Source organism: Agelaius phoeniceus, chromosome 11, assembly GCF_051311805.1.
Source record: "Agelaius phoeniceus isolate bAgePho1 chromosome 11, bAgePho1.hap1, whole genome shotgun sequence".
Taxonomy (NCBI): Eukaryota; Metazoa; Chordata; class Aves; order Passeriformes; family Icteridae; genus Agelaius; species Agelaius phoeniceus.
Window position 1 is genome coordinate 10,499,734 of NC_135275.1, and position 25,251 is coordinate 10,524,984.

The following is a 25,251-nucleotide window of genomic DNA, read 5'->3' on the forward strand; positions in this document are numbered from 1 at the left end:
TTCTGTGAGGCTTTGCGTACCAAATTTAAAAATTTACATTAACAGAATTAGAGATTTTTCCTCTATTTTGATCAGCAATTGTTAATTGTGATTTAAAGAAAAATCTTATGATTAGGGCAAAAAAAAGGCACTTGAGGAAACAGACCAAAGCACTACACAGAAAATAAATAACTGGCACTGAGCATCTGAGTTATGATGGGGCAACTTAATATTTAAAAAAAACTTTTAAAATGTATCTATTAGAAAATATAATGCCCCATAGTATTCTAATATGTGATTCCATTTTTTGTATGGATGTAGACCTCATTAAAGTCAAAACCAGAAATTCTTTAGATATCTCTGGAAACCTTTGTGCTTCCATTACAGCATTTCTGCACCTGTATTACCTGGCAGACATTATTAAAATACACTTTTATAAAACCCTGCTGACTAAGTGACTCCATTTCAACTTTGCCTTATTTACAATAACATTATGAAAATCATTTTTTCTGATTATTTTCCTTCCTCTAAAATCAAGGATAACTGTAAAAATTGACCTGAAGTTATATATGGCTTCCTCCCTCAAAACAACTGTTCCAAAATTACAACTGCGATTTTTCTTTGTTGAATGTTAACCACATAATTATCAGCCTAGCCAAGTCATAGCAGGTTCACCCTTTTTGCCAGTTTTAAAGATCATTTCAGAGCTTTAATGTCCCATAATTATAGACACTTAGATTTAAATTATATGTCTATCTTCCTTTTTCATTCTGAACACATACACAGTGGTAGTGTATGCAAAAATTTTTTGTTAGTTTGGGGGTGTTTTTAAGCAATTCAAAGCAATAAGCTTTGCACCATCAACAGCAAGTCAATGACTTCCTTTCCTTGCATGTGGCACTGGCAGAGATTCCAGCACTGCACTCCCATTTTCAGTTTCTCACAGAAGTTATATAGTACTGATACTTTTACTTGCATGCAACAAAGGACAACTTACAAAAACTGTTGTGTACTTCTAAAATGAAGACTTTTGCACTCTGTGCTTTCAAAGGAATTTAAGTGTCTTAAAACTATTAGAAGTCCTTAGATTGAGACTTAAATATATGCAGAGAAAAACCAGAACACCAAAAGAAACTCATCAAAACTTTCTCCTATGGCAAAAGCAGTTATTTTCTTTTTTTTTTTTCCCTAGAAATTAGAGAAATCAAGGTACTTACTTCATTTCTAGAATTTCTTCAAGCTGTTTCCTTCGCTCTATTCTCAGGTTAGCCAGATGTGCTTCTTTTTCAGCCAAAGACTGCTGTGTTGAGGCAAGACGGGCTTTGGTAGAATCTAATTCTTGTCTGGTCTTCTCCAGTGCATTCATCAGCTCTTCTACCTGAGAGAGAGGACATTTTCAACTCCATATTCTTTACAACAAGAAAATATTAAATTAATATAAATACAGGGAGGAGAAAAACACAGTAAAGGAATTATTTTCTGTAAACGGCTGCTCAAATCGCTTTCTATCATAACTGTTTTAAAAACTGACAGTAGTGTTTCAAAACCAAAAGAAAACCCCTCAAAGTTTCTGTGAATCCATAAGCAATAAACAATATTTATACAAAATAGAGCTAAAACCAGAAACTTATTTAACCTGGGCCACTTCCACATACAGATACAATTTATAACTATGTCCTGCACCATTTTTATTATTTAAATTCAGGGCAGTGGTAACTCATCATAGAAGTTATTTCAAAAATTTTGAATGCAGCTATAGATGCATGTTTTGATATAAAAGTGTTAATGAAAACCCAACATTTTTCATGAAGAATGCACACCTTTGCAAAACAGGTTGCCCAGGGAAATTGTAAACGCTCCAGTCCTTCAGCATTTTAAGATTTTGATTGAATGAAGCCTAGAGAATCTGATCCAACTTTGAAGTTATTTCTGCTTTGAGTACAGTTTACAGTGCATTGCCTCTAGTGGTCCCTTCTAATCAAATTATTCTATCATCCTTAACTTTAAAGCTCTGTAACTGCTCCAATAACAACCAAGTTATTTTCCTCCTGATAACTGTGAGAAGCTCTGAAGCATGAAGTGTAGGAAAGTTGTGGCGATCCCATTTTGTCCTTAGTGTGGAGAAATGTCATGGGGAAACTTAAAGAATGGAGACAATATAATGACACCTGTCTGACAACAGAAGCTTTATTTGTGGGGTGAAGCATTTTCCATGAATGGCCTCCAGTAATCAGTATGACAGTGGGATTTCCCCTCTTCAAATGATACAGTTTACATAAAGTGAAATATGGGGTTTTTTTAGTGAGATATAGTGACTTGACTAATGAATGTCCTATTTCCTGTATGTTCTTTCTCACCTCCTTTGTCTAAATATAATTATTTTATAAACTAGAAAACACTTCAGGAAGAACCTCTAAATGAAATAAAATGGGAAAGAGGATATATTCCATTCATCCATGTTATGCAAAGCATTGAAAGGAGTTCAATTTTGCTGTGACTTGACAAGTCTGACCAAATTCCACAGTGCTCATATAATCAGTGTGGCTGCTTCTCCCAAGCTCATGCTTAACTGTTGCTCTCTAAAGCCTCCTAGCAGGCAATCAGTTCTTCTAAGCCATTTTTGTTTCAATTCCAATATAGATGGGCTTCCACATAAAAAGTTCAATAAATAATACAAATAAATAATAGTGTTGCCATGAATTATAATGAGGACTCACAGCCCATTTGCTAATGACACACTGATTACCCCTTCCACACCACCTCTACAAACACTCTAATCAGATCAATTAAATACTAGAACGTGTCTGATATGAATGCAGATCAGAATTACCAACAGTATTGAAACTACTCATGTTCAACCTTCCACTCAGAAAGTAAAAGCAGTGTAATGGTGATATCAATGAAATAGCAAGGAGTGCAACTCAGGAGTCTCTGCAGATGCAAGATTCCACTGAAGAAAGCAAGATGATGACTTGAGATACCTTGTAAAATGACTGTCTAGTTAATGTTCTTAGAATCAGCAAAGAGAACATGTACTTGAGGGAAATAAAGAAATAAAAAAGTTGGAATTGCACTTAAATCCCATGAAAAAAAGAATTAACAGGCCAGAAGGAAAGAGATCATATTTCTTTAAAAACAGATTCAATTTCTAATATAACACCAGGTACTTTATATTCTGCCTTAGTGCAAGAACATAAACCCATGCTGTCTACAACAATGACAAGACTCAACCACTAAAACATAGGATATTTCTAACTGTTTTCTGGGTGATTTCTTAGGCTTTTCCTTGTACCTTTTAAAAACTGCATCTAGTTTCTGCTGAGCATCCACTCTATCACTTAATTCCAGACAATAGGGCTTAATGGAAACTGTAGTAAGAATCAGAACAGGAAAGTCATTAATCCACACAGAATCCAGCTTTGAGACAGTATCTTTAAACACCAAGACATTCCCCACTTGCAGATTTGTTGGGCAAATGAGAAAGTAAAAAAGTAGAATTCTTGAACTTCTGTATTTTTAGTATCATTGTGCTCCCTTTCGATGTTCTCAATTTGGTACCCAACCTGATGAATGACCGAATCTTCACCCAACTTCATATCACATATATTATATAATTTACTTTTTAAAATATTTAAGAGAATTAAAGACTCATGGAAAGCAAAGCTGTGGATTTGTTAATGTCTATTAGTAGCATACTCTTACATTGCCAGACAAAAGAGATCAAAGTTTAAAACAAAAGGGAAAAAAACCTTCAAAACTTAAATCTGAAAACTTTTTCAAACCACAAATCATTAACATGTGTTGACTTGAAAGTTTTATTTGCATTTACACTTTCAACACAGTATTTGCCAGCTAGTTCTTCCTTCATTTTTCAAATATGACCTAAGTTTGTGGCTGCACGTTTTCCTAGTTAACTGTCCTACCAACACCTACAGCCAAATTCAACTGGCAGGCATGTGCACAAGAAACTGATTTTTTTTTTTTAAATCAACTCCTATCAAATGTAAACGTGTATGTTGCACAAACAGTCATCTTACCACACTAATTATATAGCTGCAGCAGATGTGTTACAATGGAAAATTAACTTTAACCACTGAAGGCAGTATTTTAGATGAAAATTTTGGTTTCAGGCAATCCCTGCCCCAGCCCAGCAGCACCACCTGGCAGGGGCAGAGGCACTGAGGGCAGTTCCCACCTGGAAGCTGCTCCCTTTTCCCAGCCCTATCCCTCAGTGTAAATGCTCCCAATCACAAACTCTGCATGTTTTGAATTCCCAGGAATACAAGTTTTGAAAGAGTTTATGGTGAGAACCTCAGCTCATGCATTTAGCTCAGGAATATTCTATGCCCTGAATATGTTATTAGCTGGGTTTTCTTCCCTTTTGCAAGACAATGGCCTCATTTTATCCTTTGCATTTTGTAATAAAAGCCCTTTTTTTTTTCATACTTTCAGAAAGAGCTTAACAGACCTCAGCACTCTGAGGATTTTATTAAAATCTGCACTAGAATTAAGTTTGCATTTCAGAATGGCAGAAACCCAGCAAACTAAACTACAGGAATTGTTTCTTAGTTTTGAGTCTCTTTCAGTGAACACTTTCTACTTGTTCTGCAGCTTCACATTTTTAAGTGCTATCAGCAGTGTTTCACACCAAGATAAGAAAAGAAAAAAATGAATGTGGCTGAAGAATACATCTGCGCTACCAGATTCTGCAAATTAAAGGAGGTTAGAGTTCAAATGAATGACAGTTTATTAAAAATGCCCTGGAGCATTCTTAATTCCAGATTGGATTCGGCTCAGTACAGCTCAGGCTAACATAATACTGCTCCAGTTTGTGGGAATGAAGAGGGGGAGGGACAGTTGCATGTTTTCTCAGTTCTAGTATAATATATTTCTGCAGGATGGCGAAGAGCTGGCAACATTCCAGCAGTCAAGGTTAGTATGGTTAGCACTACTACCTTGAAAGGGTTGGCACTTCATTTTGGCTACAATATTGGTGGTAAATACAAAAGAGTTTTGGATTTCCTTGACTTTTTCAAGTATCAGTAGCTACATAAGAATTTCATACCTATTTTATTTTAAAACCTAATCTTGTTTTAGCACACAGATCATTTATGAATTTTACATATTAAAAGGAAATAAAGAAATCTATCTATTTAGAGATTCTTTTACTTTAATATTAAAATATTAACCATTACATTTTTTTAAAAGTTTAACAAACAATTATATTCATTCAATAAAACTGGATGCATTTTGATAATAGGTCATTCAATGAAAGAATCCATCCAGTTGTTTTGAAAGGGTTTTTTTTTTCCATTTCCTAAGGAAATGCCTTTTTTTCTCTGCACCAAGTTACACACTATATAAATTTCAGTTATCTCCAGCTCTGTGAAGATTAATTTAATAAAAATTATATTTGGGGGTTTTCCCCTTAGATTAAGCATGAGATTGTAAAAAAGGAAAGACTATAATCCTCGAACTTTCTCTTTGTGGCTTTCCTACAGTTTTATTCTGTCACTGGCCTAAGAGGGCATAGAAAACACATTCACAGAGATGAGGGAAAAAGGAGGAAAGCTGGAGTTTGTACACACCAAATATCCACCTACCAGCTCTTTTGACTCTCAGCCTTTGCCATGAACACATTGCCTGTGCCTCACACAGTGAAGGTGAGTGCCAGGATGCTGTGCCAGCAGCTGCTGGCCATGCAGGGAACTACTTTATCTCATGGCTAATTCAATTATACACCTCCAGGAGGGCCAGCACCAGCCATGAGACCTACTGCTTTTAAAACTGCCCGTGCTGTCCTGCAGGTTGGTTTGTAAATACCTTGTTCCTTCCTGTTTCTAATACAAACTTCCCCAGTGGGCAACTGCCTCAACAGTTTCATTACAAAGGTGTTTTTCACAAAAGCAAACAGACATAGCAAAGTGTCATCCTGAGCTTTGCAAGACATGGAAATAAACTCTTTGTCACCCTCCCCTCTACTCTCTTCCCATCCCATTTGTCATCCATAGACAAATTCCTCACCTCTGACTTCCATCACAGTGCTTAACTTTGTTAGACCAGGAAACAGGTCTAACAAAACCAGGACAGTTATGGAGGCTGATGCTCCAGAGCCTTGCCAAACAAAGAAATTAGACACATGCTGTGTCTCACAACTTTGGAAATTGTCAGAGAAGAGAAAAGAAACCATACCGTAGAATACATAAAAGCTTTAAAATAAACATAATAAGTGAAGGATTTGACAGAATATTAAGCAGTATTTATAAGTTCCAGGTTGGTTTTCCAACTCATAAAAGACTAGACACATAGGGCCCAGTGACATCAGCCAGCAATGCAGTGGCAGTTCAACACAAGCACCAGAAGCACTGCAGCAGCCGTCCCCAGGGCAGGGCCATGTCCTTAGGAACACCACAGCACAATTCCCAAATGGGATGCTATGCTGCAGAATTTGACATGAAAAACCTCACTGAGATTACTTCATTACCAAAAGTAGGATTTCAAGTATTTTAATCCTCCTGCTAAAAGCTGTGTTAAGAACACACAAGGTTTTTGTTTCAATCAGGTAAAGAAGACACACAGCATAGAGAGGGCACATATTTCCCTTCCAGACCTGCAGGGACCACAGGCAGGGAGAGAAGGTTCTTGACTTTCCTATTACCTTGCTGGCTGTCACATGGTGGTTACCAGCCCTGTTAATTCATACAAGCACAGTGTTATGACAGAGACATACATCCATCTCTACACAGAATTATTCTGAAATGCAGTGGCTTCCCACAGCTCAAAGTAAATAGATATCTTAAGTGAAAGCATTACTACTGCTGTGGCCTTTATTAAGTTAATTTAAGATTTTGAAAGAAAGTTTTGGGAACTGTATAAAAGTGGTTTATTTTTCTGGTACAGGCAGTTAGAACATCAATCATCTTATTCTAAGCCTCAGTAATTCAAAAAAATATAGAACCACAACATCATTCTTTGATTCATTATCTGTGATTTGGTTTCCCAATTAATATGGTGATTTCACCTATAACTGAAAAACATAATGAAATAATTTTGGAAAATACTGGTCATAATTACTTAAATAGAGTGAATTTTTGAACCAGCTCAAAATGCTAAACCAAACCAAACAAACAACTAAAAGCAACACTTTTTTTTATTAAATCAAACAAAATTATGATCTAAATAATGGCAACCTCTGTGCTCTAGGGTCATGCTCTCAGACAGATGAAAACAAAAGCTATTCTCAAGTACAAAGAAAAAGGATGCTTCCCCTGCTGTCCCAGGAATACTCTCATCTATTTAAACACTTCATCTTGTGAAACATAACTAGCCCCCAGTTACAGTATTCAGCTAAAGTACACTGTACAACAACCCACTGAAAAAGTGTGAATGTGACCTCTAGGAAACCTGAACAGGATGGGCAAGAGAACAGACTACTACTCTCAGATGCAATGGGAATGTTTTGTCCCAAACAGAAGCTCCTTCATCAACAGCAAAACACTATTTTATATATGATGAAGTAAATAACATTACATTCTGATATTTCAAGGCTATATGTAAGAATCAGTCAAAAAACCAGTTTTTTTCCAAGGCAAATTTCATGCTGACAAGGCCTAGTTCTAATTCACACTTGGCCCCCTTCAACTCATTCACCCAGACATGCACCGTGATGGAAACAAGACCAAGCACCTGAGAAACTCTGCAAGTCCATTCTTAAAGAGAAGGAAAATAAGCATCTTTTCATTTTTGCTTTTACTTCGAAAATTAGTTATTTCACTGATATGCCTTGTTAATTTTCTCCCTTTTTCCACTGAGCTTCATCCAAGGAAGTCCATGATCTTTTTAATCAGCTGGTAGCCTTAGCTCTGCTCTTACACTTGCTTGATACTGACCAAACCTAATAACAAAGGTAGCATGAAAAATGTTTTAGAGCTGTGCAAGTGAAAGCAAATTTGATATAATGTATTGATAAATTACAGAGCTCAATCTAATGTTTTCAGAAGAATAAAAGTAAAGTAAATCAAGTTGGCTATTGAACATATGCCGATTTCAGTAGGACACTCAATTGTCCTGCAGGATATTGTATCTGGAAGAGAACCCTTATGGGCTGAAAACAATTAGGCTGTGTGATTTTGGTGTTGAGTCCTTTCAGATAAACCATGCAAGCAGAGCAGAGCAACTCTCTAGCTGGTGTTAGAGCCCAGCGCTGTCAGAGCGGCCTCCCTGGTTAATGTCAATAGCACTGCGTATAAAAGTGACTAAAGTGTGTACAAATGTTGATCTTTGGAGAAGGCATGCCTAGAATCATGCACACATCTACTATTTCATCCACCAGGTCAACTTCTGGGAGAGAGGGCAAATTGGGAGTTTTCTTGCCAAGAAAGTTGATTCGTAGCACGCTTGTTAGGTTACAGTGCACAAAAGCTGTTTCCCCACTGCTTTTAATCCATAATCCCAGTATATTATTAAAGTTAGAAATGCTTCCTTAGAATGTATCCAAACACAGCAGGGTTCACATGCTGTGTGTAAAGTCTTACTGCAAACATGTAGTTTATGTAAGTAAGAGATTTTCCAAAACCCTGAATCACTCTTACATATTGTGAAATAGCAAATAAAACTTATTAAAGTGAAAATATTATTGTATGAAAATACTTGAATAATTTTATGTGAGGAATCTCAGAAAAAACAATTTCCTAACAAGGCTTGACACAAGAAAAAGTAATAAATAATATTAACAGAGAACAATATAAAGATTCAGGTAACTGATTGGAAGATATAGCTTCTACAGCAAGAACTTCATGCCATCTTTAAAAGTTCCTGTGACTACTGAATGCCCAAGAAAGACACATCTGTGGTCTTCTCTTAAGACAGATAATATTGCTCTGTTTACTTAATCCTAGGGCATTTTTGCTATAAAATTATTTATGTAATCCTTTATTGGCTTGGCACACATAAAGAAGTCAGTGGCATGGACACGCTATCTCCTTAAAAACTAAAATTATCTCCTATTGTTTATAGTGCAATATCAACTACATCAATAACTTTAGGACAAGTCAAGTATGTCTGTCATGAAAGAGCCAAGTTTTAGCTCTGGCACACCCAGTTACAGGTAATTCTTAATAAGAAAAAATTTAATACTTGGTATATCAATTGATAGTTATAACCTGACTCAAATTTATTCAGAGCAATGGGGAAAGTACTGGAGAACACATGGAGCAGAAGTACAAACAGTTGACTAATCTAATTTTTTCAGATACAGAAAGAACACAAGCAACACAAGTTTACTCATAGGGTAATATAATAACTAAAAATTAAGCAATTAAAAACAGCTTTAGAGAGTCACTTCAGGAAGAGACCAGTCAATAGAAACAGAACTGAAGTGCTTGTGAGGCTGTGCAGGGTAGGGCAGCCCATGGGACAGTCAGGGAGGCCTGAGGGGACAACAAAATGTCTGACAACTGGACTCCATTATTAACACATGATAAGCCAGGAATGATCACGATGGAGCAAAAATATCAACCCAGAATTTGTCAACAGGAATTCCTCCATGAAGGCAGTTCACAATCAGCATGTCAATTTTTCAGAGCACTAAAGCGAAATCTTGCTCAAACTGTAGCTCCCTGTCCATGAAACTCTCTCCACAGCTACTGCACAGGAAAAATCTCTCAGGGTACATCAGTGCCAGACCACAGTGCCTCCCTCAACCAACATGGGAGAGAAAAATTCCCTGCAGGTGGGAGAAGCAGGGCTCCAGGGGCAGGATGCTGAGCTGAATTCAACAACAGCCCCAGCAAACAGAGCTTGTGTGAGAAGGGAGCTGGATGGGAGGTGGTGGCACAGGCTCAGCTGCCTCTGGAAGCAGCACTGCCAGCAATTGGCAAAAGCCACGGGCAGGAACAGAGCCCTTCGATGCCTCCACAGCACTGCAGCCACACCAGCTCAGGAGGAAACTGTGCAGCAACTGCTCAGGTCCTTACACACAACTGCACAGCCACACGAGTGCTGCAGAGGTGCAGAGAGACCCACTGTGCACAATTCTGCACACATGCATCACACAGAATAGAAACTCTGTAAGAATGGTTTGCTCTGATTACAGAGGTGGGAGAAGAAAATCAGGTGGGGGAGAGAACACTGACAAGTGTGGGAAGATAGCCCAAGAAATGCCATCCTTCCAAAACTGAACAAGAACTATTGGAAGCAAAAGGAAGTAAAAGATTTCAGAACAATGGTTTTACACCAGGTTAGCTACTGGAAAGTTCATCTCCATCTCTTTGGGAAAGCTGAGCAGTAGTTCACATTTTTGGGAAAAACAAAGATGCTGAATTATAGAACTTGCACTTTTCCAAGCCACACTGTCTAACTATTACTAAATCAAAACAAATTTCAGTGAGTATACCCCAGTGAAGAAAAATAACTACCATTTAAAACTTTGTCTCATCTACAAAGAAAACAAATATTTCAATTCTGCCACATAAGTTTGTGAGAATTTGGAGCAAGCATAAAAATGCAATACTGCAACTCAATGTTGTAAAAACTAAGTGGTTTTTGTCTCCTAGCTAATGATATACCAGCCAAATACACTTCCACTGAGTGATAGATTTTGTTTTGCTAGACTGTAAAAGGGGAGTGGAACTTCTCTTCACCTTATTACTGGGCTCTTCCATAGGATCTACCAGGTACAAGAAAATACCAGAAAGAGGCAGCAGGAAATGGTACTTCATTCTCTGAAAGTTGAAATATTCTAACAGATCTTTGTCACAGCAGGTGCAGCAGTCGAGAGGGCCACCATACACAGAGTATCTCCACACAATTTCAGAAGGCTTTAAGCATCCATCCATACACAGTCACACCTCACCTCATCAGAAGGCTTCAGGCATCTGCCCATGCAGAGTAAAATCCTACCAGTTCAGGAGGCTGCAGGGGTCTGCCCTCCTTGTTCTTCAGCCCAGCCTTTTATCCCCTCCTGTTGATGCCCTGCACCTGTGTGCCCTCTGCTCCCTTTGGTGGTTGGGCAGTGCCCCTGGGCACTCCATGGCTCATTGCTGGCAGTGCTGCTCACAGCTGTAGCTCATTGGGGATGATGAGGCTCAGCCCCACTGCCAATTACCACAAACTGTGTGCCTACAGATCTTCCCTATGGAAGTTCATTGATTTCCCACATCTTATGAAGCAGTTATTGCTCAGCCTGGGTTATATGCTCTAAACCTTGGGCAAGGCAGCTTTCCTCAGTGATTACAAGCATTTTTTGCAATGTGCTAGAGCAAATAGTGAAGAGGAGCAGTTATCAGTATGTAGGTTGAGCATTTGTGCTTCCTAAATTGCACTTTACAATACATTAGAAAGGGAAGCCTTATGAAAGGCAATCTTATAAGATGCAGGAATTCCTTATGAATAAATTTTCTTTAGAAATAAATTATGATTCAGTTAATAAGAAGAAACCCAAGAGAAATTGTATTCTAAAGCCTTGGCCTGAACCATAATAATTCTTCTGTGGAATTTACTAAAGGTTTTACTATTGTAACTCCTCTTGTATGGGCATTATTTAGACACCAAATTAATGGGCTTTATAAGTAAGGCTTATATAAAAATGTAAGTTTTATACAGCTATGTATTTTTTAGGCAAAATATATTAAACAAACTTTGATGAGAATAGTATTTCTCACCAGATGTAAAAAGGAAAAGTAGTCACAGAATCTAACTAACATAAACTGCCTTTTTTTCCTCATCTAAGTTTTGTTTTCCTTTTAAGTCTCTCAAGTCTCTTCCCACATGAAGCAAAATTCAGGAGAGTATAAACAGAAAACATACAGATCTACAAGTTGATATTATTCACTTGGTTTTGAGGCAAAATATTCAGACTGCAAGCTAAGTGGCAGGACTTACAAAATTGACAGATGGGAGGATTAAACTGGCCTTGATGAGAGCTTTATTTTGGATCTGTCTGGCCTTTCTTCTAAACTAACTCACTTTTCACTACTCATAGGCTGTATAATAACTCTCATCAGGACATATATTTTATTATTTTTATATCCCTCTCTAACAAAGGCAGGCTTGGTTTTGGAGAACAGAGATGACTACATACACATCAAGTTGTGCATTTGAAGGATTTTTTAAGATCTAGAGTCTTTATCCATGGAGCACACAATCCCACAAGTGAGGATACATTCTAACTACATTAGAGTGCATTTGCAAACATTCAAATTTAAACTGTATTTATAAACTAATGCTTCTTTTCTTTTCCAACTTTGTACAGGTCTTTGTCCCACAGAAAAGCTTTATTACAGAAGGCTCTGCTATACCCAGCAGTCCTTAAAGGACTCACATTCATATTTCACTTGTGCAAGCACAACTTCAAATAGAAACCCAAAAGATTCTTAGATTTATAATGCATTAAATAAGTAGCTATGCAGTATGAACTAAGATGTCAGTTTTTAAAGGCAGAGAAGCCTTTCCATCTATTTCAAGATGCCTGACACTGCATATATTCCATTTCAGATGGGCTATTCAGTCCCTCAAATTTGCCCCAGTACCCGCTACAGTAAACTAAATTTACATTGTACTGATGTGTTTGAAAAAATATTGTCTCCAAACTGTTCAGCAAAGAAAAGGTTATTCTTTCATCTACAGCCCAACAAAAGCAGTAACCCAAATAATATAACTGTGTGCTCACAACATACACTTTCAGTTAGAAAACTGCCTACAATGGCTGAAATTAAGCACACAGCACTATTAGAAGCATGTCATATAGTTATTTATTTTATTCTTTGTATTTCCAATCAGGCACAAATATTTTTAAAATTTTTGGGAATGAGGATAGTCTAAATATAATATATTTCTAGTGGAAATAACATTTGTTCCATTTAGGCCTCAGATACTGCAGATGGCAGAACAAGATTGGAATGTGTAGATAATTATCTTTCAGGCTAGTCAACAGCTAGAAGGCCTTCATAATATCACCTTTAAGATCAAGCCAAGACATTCCAGTCTGAATCAAGGTTTATTTATTAAAGGATTTAGCACTTTTAGATCCAATATTGGCTGGAAGACCACCAATTTCCATTTCCAAATATCTAATTTCTCCAGTTTCTTGGTGCATGCACAAGAGCTTCAAAAATCACTTCAGTGAGCACACACATATGCACATAAAGGACATCTAAATTCTTTCCCCTCTCTAAGATGAATTCCACAGGAAACACCTACTAAGCAAAATCTCCACAGAGAAAGAGCTATAGGAGCTTTCAATAATTCTCATTCCTTTAGGCAACACAGCTTAGACAACTGCAGGGTTATTTTAGTGAAAGATTTTGGATTTTTCTTGATCTTGATTGGTATAAGGGATACTAAGAAAAATAATGTTGCAAACATATAAGATATACTTTGAATATTTTCTTATCTAGGAAAAGAGCTTGACACTTAAAACTTAAGTATTTACTTCTTTTTCCTTTTAAGAAACACTGTTTACAATGAGTAAATAAAATTATTTTTCAAAAGTAAAGATCAGCAATTCTCTTGTTTTAAGTTGGCTTTTTCAGTCTGGGGTCTTTTTCTGCACTGGTGCCACTTATCTAAAATCTACTGTTCATGACAAGATCAAAAGTTACAGTTTATAATACAACATCTGTTCTGCAAATTCATAGCATAATCTTACAGAGGGTCTCTATAAATGAACAAAAAAGATATATAGCCTTTCTACATATAACAGATTTGGTCAACAAAAAGCCTAAATAATCACAGTATGATCCTGGTTATCCAAACTTCCCTGCTGTTCATGTCTTCCTGTCCAACAGTGACTCCTCATAATACAAACCCTGAGTCCCCCGGATAAATGGGGTGTGATACAAGTTGTTTGAATAAGTGCTCTCCTACTGTACTGCATTATGAATATAGTTTAATCTGTCCTGGTACTTGATGTAATGTTACACAACATTCCAACTCAAGAGCAGGGAAAATTAGCCATCACCAAAGAGCAACCCTCAGTGCTATAAATGCAAATTAACATGAGATAATAGAAATAATAATGCTATTGACTTACTATGTTATTCTAATACTACAAATCAGCTACTATTTCAGAGTCAAAAAGCCAAACTACTGGCAAAGAATGCTTAAAGAAGTTTGCTTTGGTTTGTTTTTTGAAGAAAGAAAAAATAAGAGCATCTACTTTTCAAAGACAGTATTTTTTGTATGTCTCTCCTTCACTTTAATTAAGCAGAGTTAGTAATTTAGCTGCCAAAGGGAGGCCCAGAAGATAAAAGACTTCCCAAACCAAATAACATAAGTTTCCTAAACATAGGAAAGAAGATTCAAGTTCCTTATCTAAAAGCAACCTTCCTCCCTGTCCCCTGCCTTCTCCAAACAGCATTTCCATTTTTCAAAAAGAAAAAATGACAATTAGATGCTCTGTGGGGAGGATATATTCTTCTCACTACCCGTTGCTTCAGCAGGACAGAAGCAGTAGGGTTAATAAGGACAGCAATTCACTATTATTTTTACTTCACACTTATTTTTACTATTATTTTTCATTGTAATTATAAACTAAAACCATTTTCCTACTCCCAGCACAAGCTTATGGTTAAAAGCCCACATGGTCCCATATACACTGTAATATCTAAAATGAAAGTCTTGAAAAAACAAAGAACTGAACCAAAGCTAAACCCATTGCTGTCTTTACCAGAGAAGTCAACTCAGAAATAAACACAACTGTTCATGAGAAAGATATTAGAAGCAATAAATTTTCTAGTGATGAGTGTTTTTAGGTGTATAATTTATGTGTGCACTCACTGGTGGCATGACCAGAAACACAGATACCACAGAACGAAAAGGAGAAAAAATATGGGAAAGTAGAAGATAGGGATATATGCTCTACTAGGCTGCTAAAAAAATAGCCAACTTATATGAAAGTCTAGATTGTGACATATTTTCACAAAAGCAAAAACGAGCGTTGTTGACTCAAGAATGAACGTTGGCAGGAAGCTGCCATTAGGTCTTCTATAGTTTACACTATATTTTTTCCTTCCAGACGCTGCCAGTGGGAGGTTTTAAAGCATAATGATATACTGAGAAACTTATGACAAGCATGTCCAAACAAAGTAAAACATATTTTTCACAAAACAGTAAACTCTGATAGCTTTAAATCCATGGAGCCAGAGGTAGCCTGAAGACTAATTACAGCAGAATTGTTAACTTGTAAAACCTGTTTAAGGTATTTAGGTACCCTTGACTTTTTTCCACAAAATACTCTTGTAGAGGAAGTTACTTATAAAAAAACAAAGTTGAAATAGGAAAGATGTTTTTCATATCCAAAAAAGCTTAATAGTAATAGGTTTAATAGCTTGATAGTAGCAAAAATAGCATCAATTAAAAATGTATCAGACATTACAGTAAAAAGAATTTTAAAGGATGGAGCAGGTGTAAAACTTGAATAGTTTTTTATTCCTGGAATCTGTCTTTTCTAAGTCATACTTAGAGTTTGTCATGTACCGATATCTGAGCATATTTAAATGTGTTGTGTAAATGGAGGTCACACATGCAGTCAGTGCCATAATTTTCATTGTACAACCACATGACTAAGCACCATAAAACTCTAAGAAGAGGAAAAACACTTTTCACATATTAAAACAAATTTATCTGAGCCTGCATAGAATAAAAAGATTGCTGAAGAAGAACCAAAAGTATGTTAAAATAATATGCGTGAGAAAGACAAATTTTTTCTTTCTTTTATTCCTATTAAAACACAAACTGGACCCCAGGAAAATAAGGTCAAATCAGTATCTTAAAAGTATCCTGACACTTTCAGACAGAGAAGATGAAGTATCAAACATTTCTCTGGATATATCATCCAGTCCCAAATCTATGCCATAGACTCTTAGCCACAACCATTGGTGCATGAGGAGGAGTGCTGACTATGTGCATTATGGTGATTTTCCCCCTTATTTCCTAATATAAGGAATTAATATTTCTTTAATTCTTATAGACCCCAAGAGGGAATTAAATAAGTCATAGGAATCATGATGTGGCTTTTTTTTTTTAGAGCTGTAATTCAATTCCCAGCAGCATCATGTGAGAACAAAGACAATGTCTGGGCATATTTACATGGCACTTGTAGTCACAAGCAGAAATTTAGTTGATTGTTCATGTTCTTCAGTGATCCTAAGGAAATAATGAACAGGTTCAGCAATACTCAGACACAACACATCTACTTTGCCTAATATCTAGTGCATAACTTCTCTCAGAAATAAAGGGGCATAGTAGAAGCCAGGGCCTTGAGATGGCTGGTTAAGGGATCAGGGGCACAAGTGGCTTGCTCCAGGGCTCCATATCAGTGCCAGTTCCATCAATGAACACGGTGAGGGGATCCAGGGCACCCTCAGTACATTCACAGATGGCTCCAAGCTGGGTGGGAGTGTTGATCTGCTGAGGGTAGCAGGGCTCTGCAGAGGGATCTGGACAGGCTGGATCCATGGGCCAAGGCCAGTGGTGTGAGGTTCAACAAGGTAAAATGATGGGTCCTGCACTTGGGTCACAACAGCCCCACACAGCACTCCAGGCTTGGGGACAGAGTGACTGGAAAGCTGCTCAGTGGAAAAGGACCTGGGGGTTTTGGTCAACAGCAGCTGAACATGAGCCCAGGTGAGCCCAGGTGGCCAAGAAGGCCAGTGGCATCCTGGCTGTATCAGCAGTAGTGTGGCCAGCAGGACCAGGGCAGTGATTGTCCCCCTGTTCTGGGCACTGCTGAGGCCACAGCTCAAATCCTGGGTTCAGTTTTGGGCCCCTCATTACACAAAGACATTGAGGGGCTGGAGTGTGTCCAGAGAAGGGCGAGGGAGCTGGGGAAGGGCTGGAGCACAAGTCTGATGAGGAGCAGCTGAGGGAGCTGGGGGTGTTTAGACTGGAGAAAAGAAGGCAAAAGGGAACCTTTTCACTCTACAACACCTGAAAGAAGATTGTAGTGAGGTGGGTCGGTCTCTCCTTTGAGTTAACAAGTGACAGGACAAGAGGAAACAGGAAAGGTTTCAACTGGATATTAGGAAGAAATTCTTCACCAAAAGCACTGTCAAGCACTGGGATGGGCTGCCCAGTGCAGTGGTGGAGTCACCCTCCCTGAGGGGTTTAAAACCATGTAGCTGTGGGGGCATGGGTCAGTGATGGCCTTGGCAGTGCTGGATACAGAGGTCTTTTCCAACCTAAATGATATTATGATTCTCTGATATTATATTCTCTGATATAGTCTTGATATGACAGCTGTAAAAGAATACCAGGATCAGCCATTGTTTTAGGTAATTAACTGTATTTTTCAGCTACTCCTCTCACACGTAGTCCTAAATGTACTGATGGCATAACACTCACATTCCACATGTATAATTCAGAGTTTAGTCCGTAAATTCCTCTGAAGTCATTCTTCTGCTATTACTGAAGTACTTTTTAAATACATATTGACTAATCTATGGTTTCATACATCAAGTAGACTATTTTTCATATACAGACTTAAATCTGGCTTTAAAAACTGTACGATGAATTGTAAAAACAGTTTAAAGTTATGATTGGCTGATAAAGTGAAACTCTACTCCATTTCACTTGGATTAGTGTGCAGCTGCAAGATATAAATTCTGTGTGAGAAACAGTACATTTTTTAATGCTCTTTGAATTATCATGTTTTTGCAAAATGAAAGACAACTGGTTTCATATGCAGGTAAGAAATATTGGCATAAGGAATCTTATTTGATTTTAACTGAGTCATGTTGCCAGAATGCATGAAACAGCTGCATGAGCTGTGTATCTGCCTGAGGCTACAACTATATTTCCCCCATCTTTTACCACCTGTCTGTGCAAAAGTTACTGGATGCTGGTAGATATCAAACTCCACTGGGATCATTAACTATCATAATTATGAAATGGATTCTCCACTATCCTATTCCCTTTTCATGTCCAAGTATTTTTTACTAGATGAGACAGTGTTATCCCTTTTATTTGAAAACTTTTAAAAGAATTTTGTGAATAAACTCACAAACAAAATTACTAAAGCTATAAGGAAAGGCTTGCCTCTATTAGGTTTACTCTCTTTGGCACATCTGTAAATTTATTAAATGATTATGCCAAGACCACCAAAAGGCTCTTCTACATCATTCTTTAGCCAAGGACAGCACTGATCCAATAGTACAATTAACACTGGGATGTTTTCATACTAGCTAGATATAAGCAATTTTGCCCTAGGAGTAGAAATGACTGACATAATCTCAGAGCTGTTGAAAACAAAAGTGCTTTTGAGAAGTCTTGGAGAACAATTGTGATACCAAAACACCAGGGAATGGAAAATATAATTTTGATTAAAAAAAAAAAAAAGTAAGACTGCAGAATTATGGATAAGTCAGTTTTGATTCTGAGACTCACAGGAACAAGTCATCTGCTTCAGACTGCTTTCAGACACCTAGAAGAATGAATATGGAGTTCCCAGGCAGCCATATCAAATTAATTTTTTTCATATGACAGAGATATTGATTTAATTGAGGAACAGGAATAGCAGTTACATGTGGTAAAAAATTTCAAGATATTCATATAACCGAACTAAAGAAAAATATAAGCCAAATGAAAACCACATAACATGGATGCCAAACTTGTTTGGAAGTTGTGGTGAGTCATCAACAGTTCACTGTTAAAAGAGAAAGACATTAAATAAAATGGAATTCTGCAGGACCATAATATTCGGGGTTATTTAGGAACTGAATATCCTAAGACTACAAAGTTGCAGTGAGAAAAAAAAACAAAGGGATCTTAAAGATAGAACTAAACAGGAGAAAAAAATCTGCTATTTAATAGGGAAAAAAGCAAGGTCATTCACTTCAGCAGAATTGATCAATTCCACAAATCCAGGAAGAGGAATAACTGATTAAGAATTTGTCATTTTCTACTAAAGAAAAGGATCAAGAGACACTAAGGTGGCAAGGCAACAGTGTCATGTTGTTGCAAAACACACACTATGGAGAGATGTCTATTTAGTAATAATCTTTCTATTTTCTTTGGCACTGACAAGATCTCAGCAGGAGAACTGGATCAAATTTTATCCACACAAAGATGTGAACAAACTGGAAAGACTACAAAGAAAAGCAACAAGGATAATAAGAAAATTAGAAAACAAAACCTCTATGGTAAGACTGAAAGAATTAGGGTCTATCAACTTCAAGAAGAGAAAACTAAGGAACAGGATATGCATTTGCACTTACAGGCCATCACAAAGGATGAGGGGAGTCAATTTATTACATCCAGTGTGGATAAAGCAAGAAATAACTGCTTGAAATTACAGAAAAAGAGACTAATGTAAGATAATAGAGAATCCTTTTTCATACCTGTGGAGTAAGAATAATAAACAAAGTTAATATATATGTCACTAAAACCAAGACAAACATCTCAGAAACAACAGTGGTATAACATACTCAGTACTATGGATGCACTAAAAGATACTGTCTCATCCCTTCTGGACTTGTTTTCTATGAAATTTCAATTTAAAATGTATACAAAGCCTGTTTATCTTATTTCCTAGAATGAAATACACAAAAGAATCACTAGACAAAACACTCCAGACCTGCCAAAAGTAATCTTAGAAGAATCTACTCTCCCAGTTAAGAAAGACAAAGCCATCTACAATGGGGAAAGGCAGACTGTCAACAGGACTTTTCACCATGGAAAATGCACTACTGAAAAAAGAAGCAAGAGACTATAAAATGCTATGGAAAAGGTGAACTGGGAACTATTGTTCACTGCTTCTCACAACTGAAGAATTATGGGCACCTAAGGACATCACTAGGCAACAGGCTTAAAAACCACATAAAAGGCAGAACTCTTAATATGACATTTTATATTGTTACAACTCAAGGATCTGGGGTGATTCTCAGCTCCAAAATAAGTGCCCAAAAGTTTTAAATGCTTTACTGATCCTAAGTCCTTTGGCTTCTAACCATGGCAATGTATGTGCTATTTCCAGCTCAAAAGGTCCCTAAAGCTACCCACTGGTAAACCTGAAACAGGATACTGAGGAAAAAACACTCTACCTAATCTTACTTTTTCTTATGCACCAATTCATGGATTTTTTTTTTTTCTGCTAACCAGGACAAAATAATTAAGCAGATGTATCTCTTATCGGATCCAGTTCTTATGCTGATGATTGCTTCTTTGAAATCACTGCTCCAACCAACACATTCCCAGTTCATCAGGAAGGCATATTTATCTAATACCCCCAGGGGTAGCTGTTATGCAAAATTACAGAACGAGTTTCCAAGCAGTGGGGACTGATCACAAAAACTGCAGATGTTAATTAAAATTACTGCTGTGCATGGCTTGGAGTCTAAGAGTCATTCTGGGGAAACACCTAAAACCACTCAGGTTTGTGACACAGGTTACATTATTCGGCCTCAGAGCCTTAGTAATATAATGTATGACCTTATATGGAATCAGGTTTAAAAATACATAAATAAAAAACCCACAAATGAACCCAAAACCACCCTGGGTAAAAAGTGCTTAGAGAAATACAAAAATATTCATATCTTGAAGAAAATCTTCACTCAATTTTTGCATGGAGTGAAGAAAACACTTTTGGCAAGACCATTACAGATCTTAATCAACTAAGTTTCCAAAACAGAAAAATAAGTGAAATCCCTTTATGTTTCTACCTAAAAATCAAGAAAGTATATCAAAGAGTTAATGATAGTAACTAGAATAAAAGTACAAAAAGTACTTTAGTTTCATGAAAAAAAATTAGGAAAGGACAGAATATATCATACATTTAAAAGGACTCACAAGTATGGAGAATAAAGTGGTTGGTACTGAACACCAACAGGCACAACAGGAGCTGGACGTTGGTGATCTCCCCACTAACCTGAAGAATGACATTTCTCCTACCCTTCAGGAAAACTTCACTTCTCAGTGGCCAACTTTGTCTATAAATCAAGTTGTTTATAGAAACGTGTATTAGTTGCTTAAATACAGCTGTGAGCAGATAGATAAGACCCAACAGATCCTCTTGGCCCTCTGGTATTCAGTAATGTGGATAGAAGTGCCCTACTGTAAATCACAGTATGTTACACTAATGCAATGCACATTTTTCCCTGACAACACTGGAATTTAAAATGTATATATACCATATCATTACATACACTATGACTTACTGAAGTGTAATGATTGTATGAAAATCTCAGGAAACCATTTTTCTCCAAAAGACTCTGTACCACAGCTCAGATGACTCATGAAACAGGGTCATTTGAGCTGCCATTTTGGATTCCTTCCTTGGAAAGTCAGACACCAGCTGGATTGATTATGGGCCTTGATGTCTAGAGTTTATTCTGGGATTTTACAAGCAATTGCTGATTTACATAATGCAGTTTTTTTCATGTTCAGGATATGGTTGGGGGGGTGGGGGAGAAAACCAGAAAATTACATCAATTCTTCTTGATGTTCAAAATGTAAGGCCTTTTGTTCAGATTTAAAAGTTTAAATAAAAAAATTTAAAAGCTCTATGAAAACTCAAGTTCTTTCACAGACTCTGAAAATTATTCAAGCATAATATTTTTAGGTTTTTCCTGCAGTCACAGATTTTCTAAAACATTTTTGTATGTATTTCCATAGTGTTTTAGACAGTATAGTGCTAACTGGTAGTATGCTCAAAGTTATAAAACAGGGGTCTTACATTTATTATATTAATCTTCTACTACCTAAGTCTGAAGTAATTGAGCAACAGACTCAATGTACTCATGAAGCAATTAAAGCAAATCCTCCTTACTTAGGCATTACCTGGGCACTGAACACCCCAGAAGTTCTGGGACAGGGCAGTACCATGTGCCTCCATTTCACTTTTGCAGCCTAAGAACACCTTTCCTTACATATTCCAATTCCTTTCCACATTTATAGCTTTTGCCTGATAATTCCCCTGCCTTCAACCAGTATCAATTTTAGGGTCCTGCAGAAAGAAATGGAACATCTTTTCAGTCTTGGGGTCATTCTATAAACAATCATTTTCCTGAATTTCATTAAAAAAGTTAATTTTACCTTTCTTACAGGTTATGAAAAATTCTCAACAATTATTTTGATGCAGATTTCCCCAAAATGCTGTATAAGAGTACCATTCCTTCTAGATCAGTTTTACTGCTGCTTCTTTTGTCACCAGATAATTTTTCATGTTAACATATTTCCTAGATGTTGCTATTTTGCGCAATAAAGGACCAATGAAATCAGTGTGTTGTGTTTTCATTTTAAAAGGAAAATTGCAATGGGTTCAAACATAGCTCAGCTAAGGTTCAGGTCCAAATGTGTGCTCATTGAGAGCAGGAGATGTTTAATTCTTTAGTTATAAGAGTTTCCTTGTTTGAGTTGACTGTCTTTAAAAGATTTATACATGCTTATTTTTTTTAACCTAAGGCAGATTTTGGCTGTATGTGAAACAGGTCTCCTGACTTTGACTCGAGCCACATCTATAGTGGATAGGTCAAATAAAGTTCCTGTGACCAGGTTTCATTACACAACTGATAACAGTACTTTGCAGTAGGAACACAGCTGGATAACCTGAATCCCTGGCTGGCAAGGAAAAGAACCAGTTAAAATGATGAGATTTAACTACATGCCTGTTCCATGGATAAAGCAGATTCATTCAGAGAACCCCTAGAGATGGAGTAATTTCCTAATTGGTAAACAAAACCAAAAGCCCATCTTCTACCTCCTCACTTTTGATATTCCAAGGTGTAAGTCATGTGGCTCTCATGCATATAATTTTTTGGTCCAAAGGTTTTGAGATTAAGGAATCCAGTCAGGTCTGGTATACAGTCTCACCCACCCCACAGACAAACATCTATCTCCTTTCTAACATACTATTGTAACTTTTACTAATAAGTACAATGAGAAAAAGTAAATAAATAATTGGAGAATTCTCTATGTTGGTAGCCTGATATTTCGTATCGCTCCCATGTATTTCTAGTATTCCATCTCTCCAGAAACTTTTATGCCACTTCCCCCAAAGCTACAGTACGACATGTCTGACTCTTTTTTTCCTGGGCAGTTTTCAGGGAGTGCCCTCACTGATGAAATGTCTATTAACAGGACCAAAAACTGTCCAAACACCCAAAGTGTCAGTACAAGAGTGCAGAAGCTTTTCACATGTTTATGAATCTACATAAAGGCCACATGCAGACAGAACCTTCTCTCTGCTGCCTGTCCATGGAGAAAAGGATGCTGTAAACAACATAAAATAAGGGGGAATACAATTTTTTACACACATTACACCTTCTAGAAGAATCTGTAACATCTTCATGGAAAGAAATAACTATACATACCACAAGTAACAAGCTTTACCCAGCCCTATTCTTGTTGCTTACAAACTGCACACAACTCACAATGAAAAATTATTCTAGAAAATAAAAGAGAGAGAGACATAGGGAACATAATTCCAGGTTTTTTATTCTTAGTTATAACAGAAACCTACTGAGCCATCCTGTACACACCCCCAAAATAAAAGAAAACAACAAAACAAGTGGGGGAAATCTGCAGTAAATACAGTTTTCAACCACAGACATTTAGCATGAAAGAGTCTCTACCCCTAACCTGTTTCAGTTATTGATTTATCATGGGAAGACAACACAAAAGTAGCTGCACTCTGATGCAGTCAGGACACAGTCCTGCTTTCCAAGTAGCACAAGGCTGATTATGCAGCATTAAGAGGAACAAAATCTCTTTCTCCCTCCCTGCGATTCCTGACACACTTTTCAAGAAGCTTTGTTTTCTAGTTCCTCCCCTCTTACCCACAGGTTCCTATTGCCATATTTTACTATGGTAAAGCTGCTTTTCCAATTTCTGTTTAATGAATTGAAGGTAAATTGTTGCTTAAGAAATAGAGTTCCAAGATTAATTGCAAACCTAATGTAAATTCACATTTCTTCGACAAACTACAGTTTTGGGAAACTCTTCAATAGAATAACTAATTTCAATCTTCTTTCTTTAAAGATGAAAATATTTTGCCATCTGAAAGTAAGTGAAAGATGTACAAAATTTATAATTTTTAAGATAAACATTTGATAGCTCAGCTGAGGATAATAAGTTGTTCCAGTCAAAAAGCCAAGACAAAAAAAGAAACTATCATGAAAGTGCACATATAGTCACCACACTGTCAGGTCTGAAACTATTTTTCCCAGATAACACCTTCACAATACACACAATAAAATTCTGGAAAACTAAGTTTTCAAAGTCAACCTTAAGCTCAGCTGTTTTGAGCTGTAATATTTGGCTAAGGTTACATGTGAACTTTTCAAAAGTGTAATTCAAAAATTGGCCGGACTCTGCAAGCTTCACAAACACTACCCACCCCCTTTCTTTTCTTTTTTTTAAATGACAACCTGAGTGTAACCAGGAAAATTTCTAGGCCAAAGAAAAGCTTAAAGCATGATCAGTTTTGTAACCTTATAAATGGGGCCACAAACATAACCCCTTAATAATGTGAAGAATAATATGTTTTTGATTCAACCATACAATGTAAAAAAAAATAACGGGATAGGAATTCGATAGTCTTAACTTCCCAAATCCCATATGGTATGTTTATCATTTACCATATGTGTAGTGTCTGATGTGCATATAAAGACTATGGATTTGAGACACTTCTCAGATCAGCAGCTTGAACGTATCGTATCCCACAGCTTCACGAGATCCAAATGAGATGCAGAACAGGCACCATTTACTGCACAGGCGTGTCTGTCTTCATGGAAAGCAGTATTTACATGACCAGATTTAAGAGATACTTGTTAATAAGTCATAAAAAGAAACAAAACTATATCCTTTTCTTAAACCCTTTAGTGTTTTGGATGTCTTAATTATGTCATTTTGTAATCTGAAACACACACAAGGAAGGCTAAGTATCTAACATTATCACTTCCACTAAAAAATATTCCCAAATGGATATGAGGACATCTTATCATTTCAGGTGTAACATTTTTGTTCAAATTCTGCTGTAATACAAAAAGAGAGACAAAACCTTCTGAGTTCTCCCTTCTCATCTCCTTATACATGGACTGTAAAAAGGCTTTTACTGGATACAGAGATTCCTATCCATTGAGACTCGGAAACAGAAAAGCAGCTCTAGAAAAAAGTGTAAAGAAACAAAGAAAAGGGAAAAAGGAAAATCAGAGTCGTGTGAAACTTGGCTGTTATGGAATGTATGGTTCATCCAAACCTTTTCTTTGGCATTGGTTCACATCCCAAATGTTTCTTTGACTTCTGGGCTTGAAGAAAGCCAAAACTCCAAGTGAAACATTG

General features: G+C 36.9%; 1 protein-coding gene across 10 annotated transcripts in view; it reads right to left on the bottom strand.

Annotated features, from left to right (window-relative positions):
- ERC2 (ELKS/RAB6-interacting/CAST family member 2) overlaps window positions 1-25,251 on the bottom strand; it is a 394,125-nt gene that overhangs the window by 196,326 nt on the left and 172,548 nt on the right. For all 10 annotated transcript variants that reach the window (XM_077184350.1, XM_077184349.1, XM_077184348.1 and 7 more), the window contains one exon: window positions 1,197-1,357. In XM_077184350.1, the coding sequence (XP_077040465.1) occupies window positions 1,197-1,357 (161 nt within the window). The remainder of the gene's footprint in view (window positions 1-1,196; window positions 1,358-25,251) is intronic.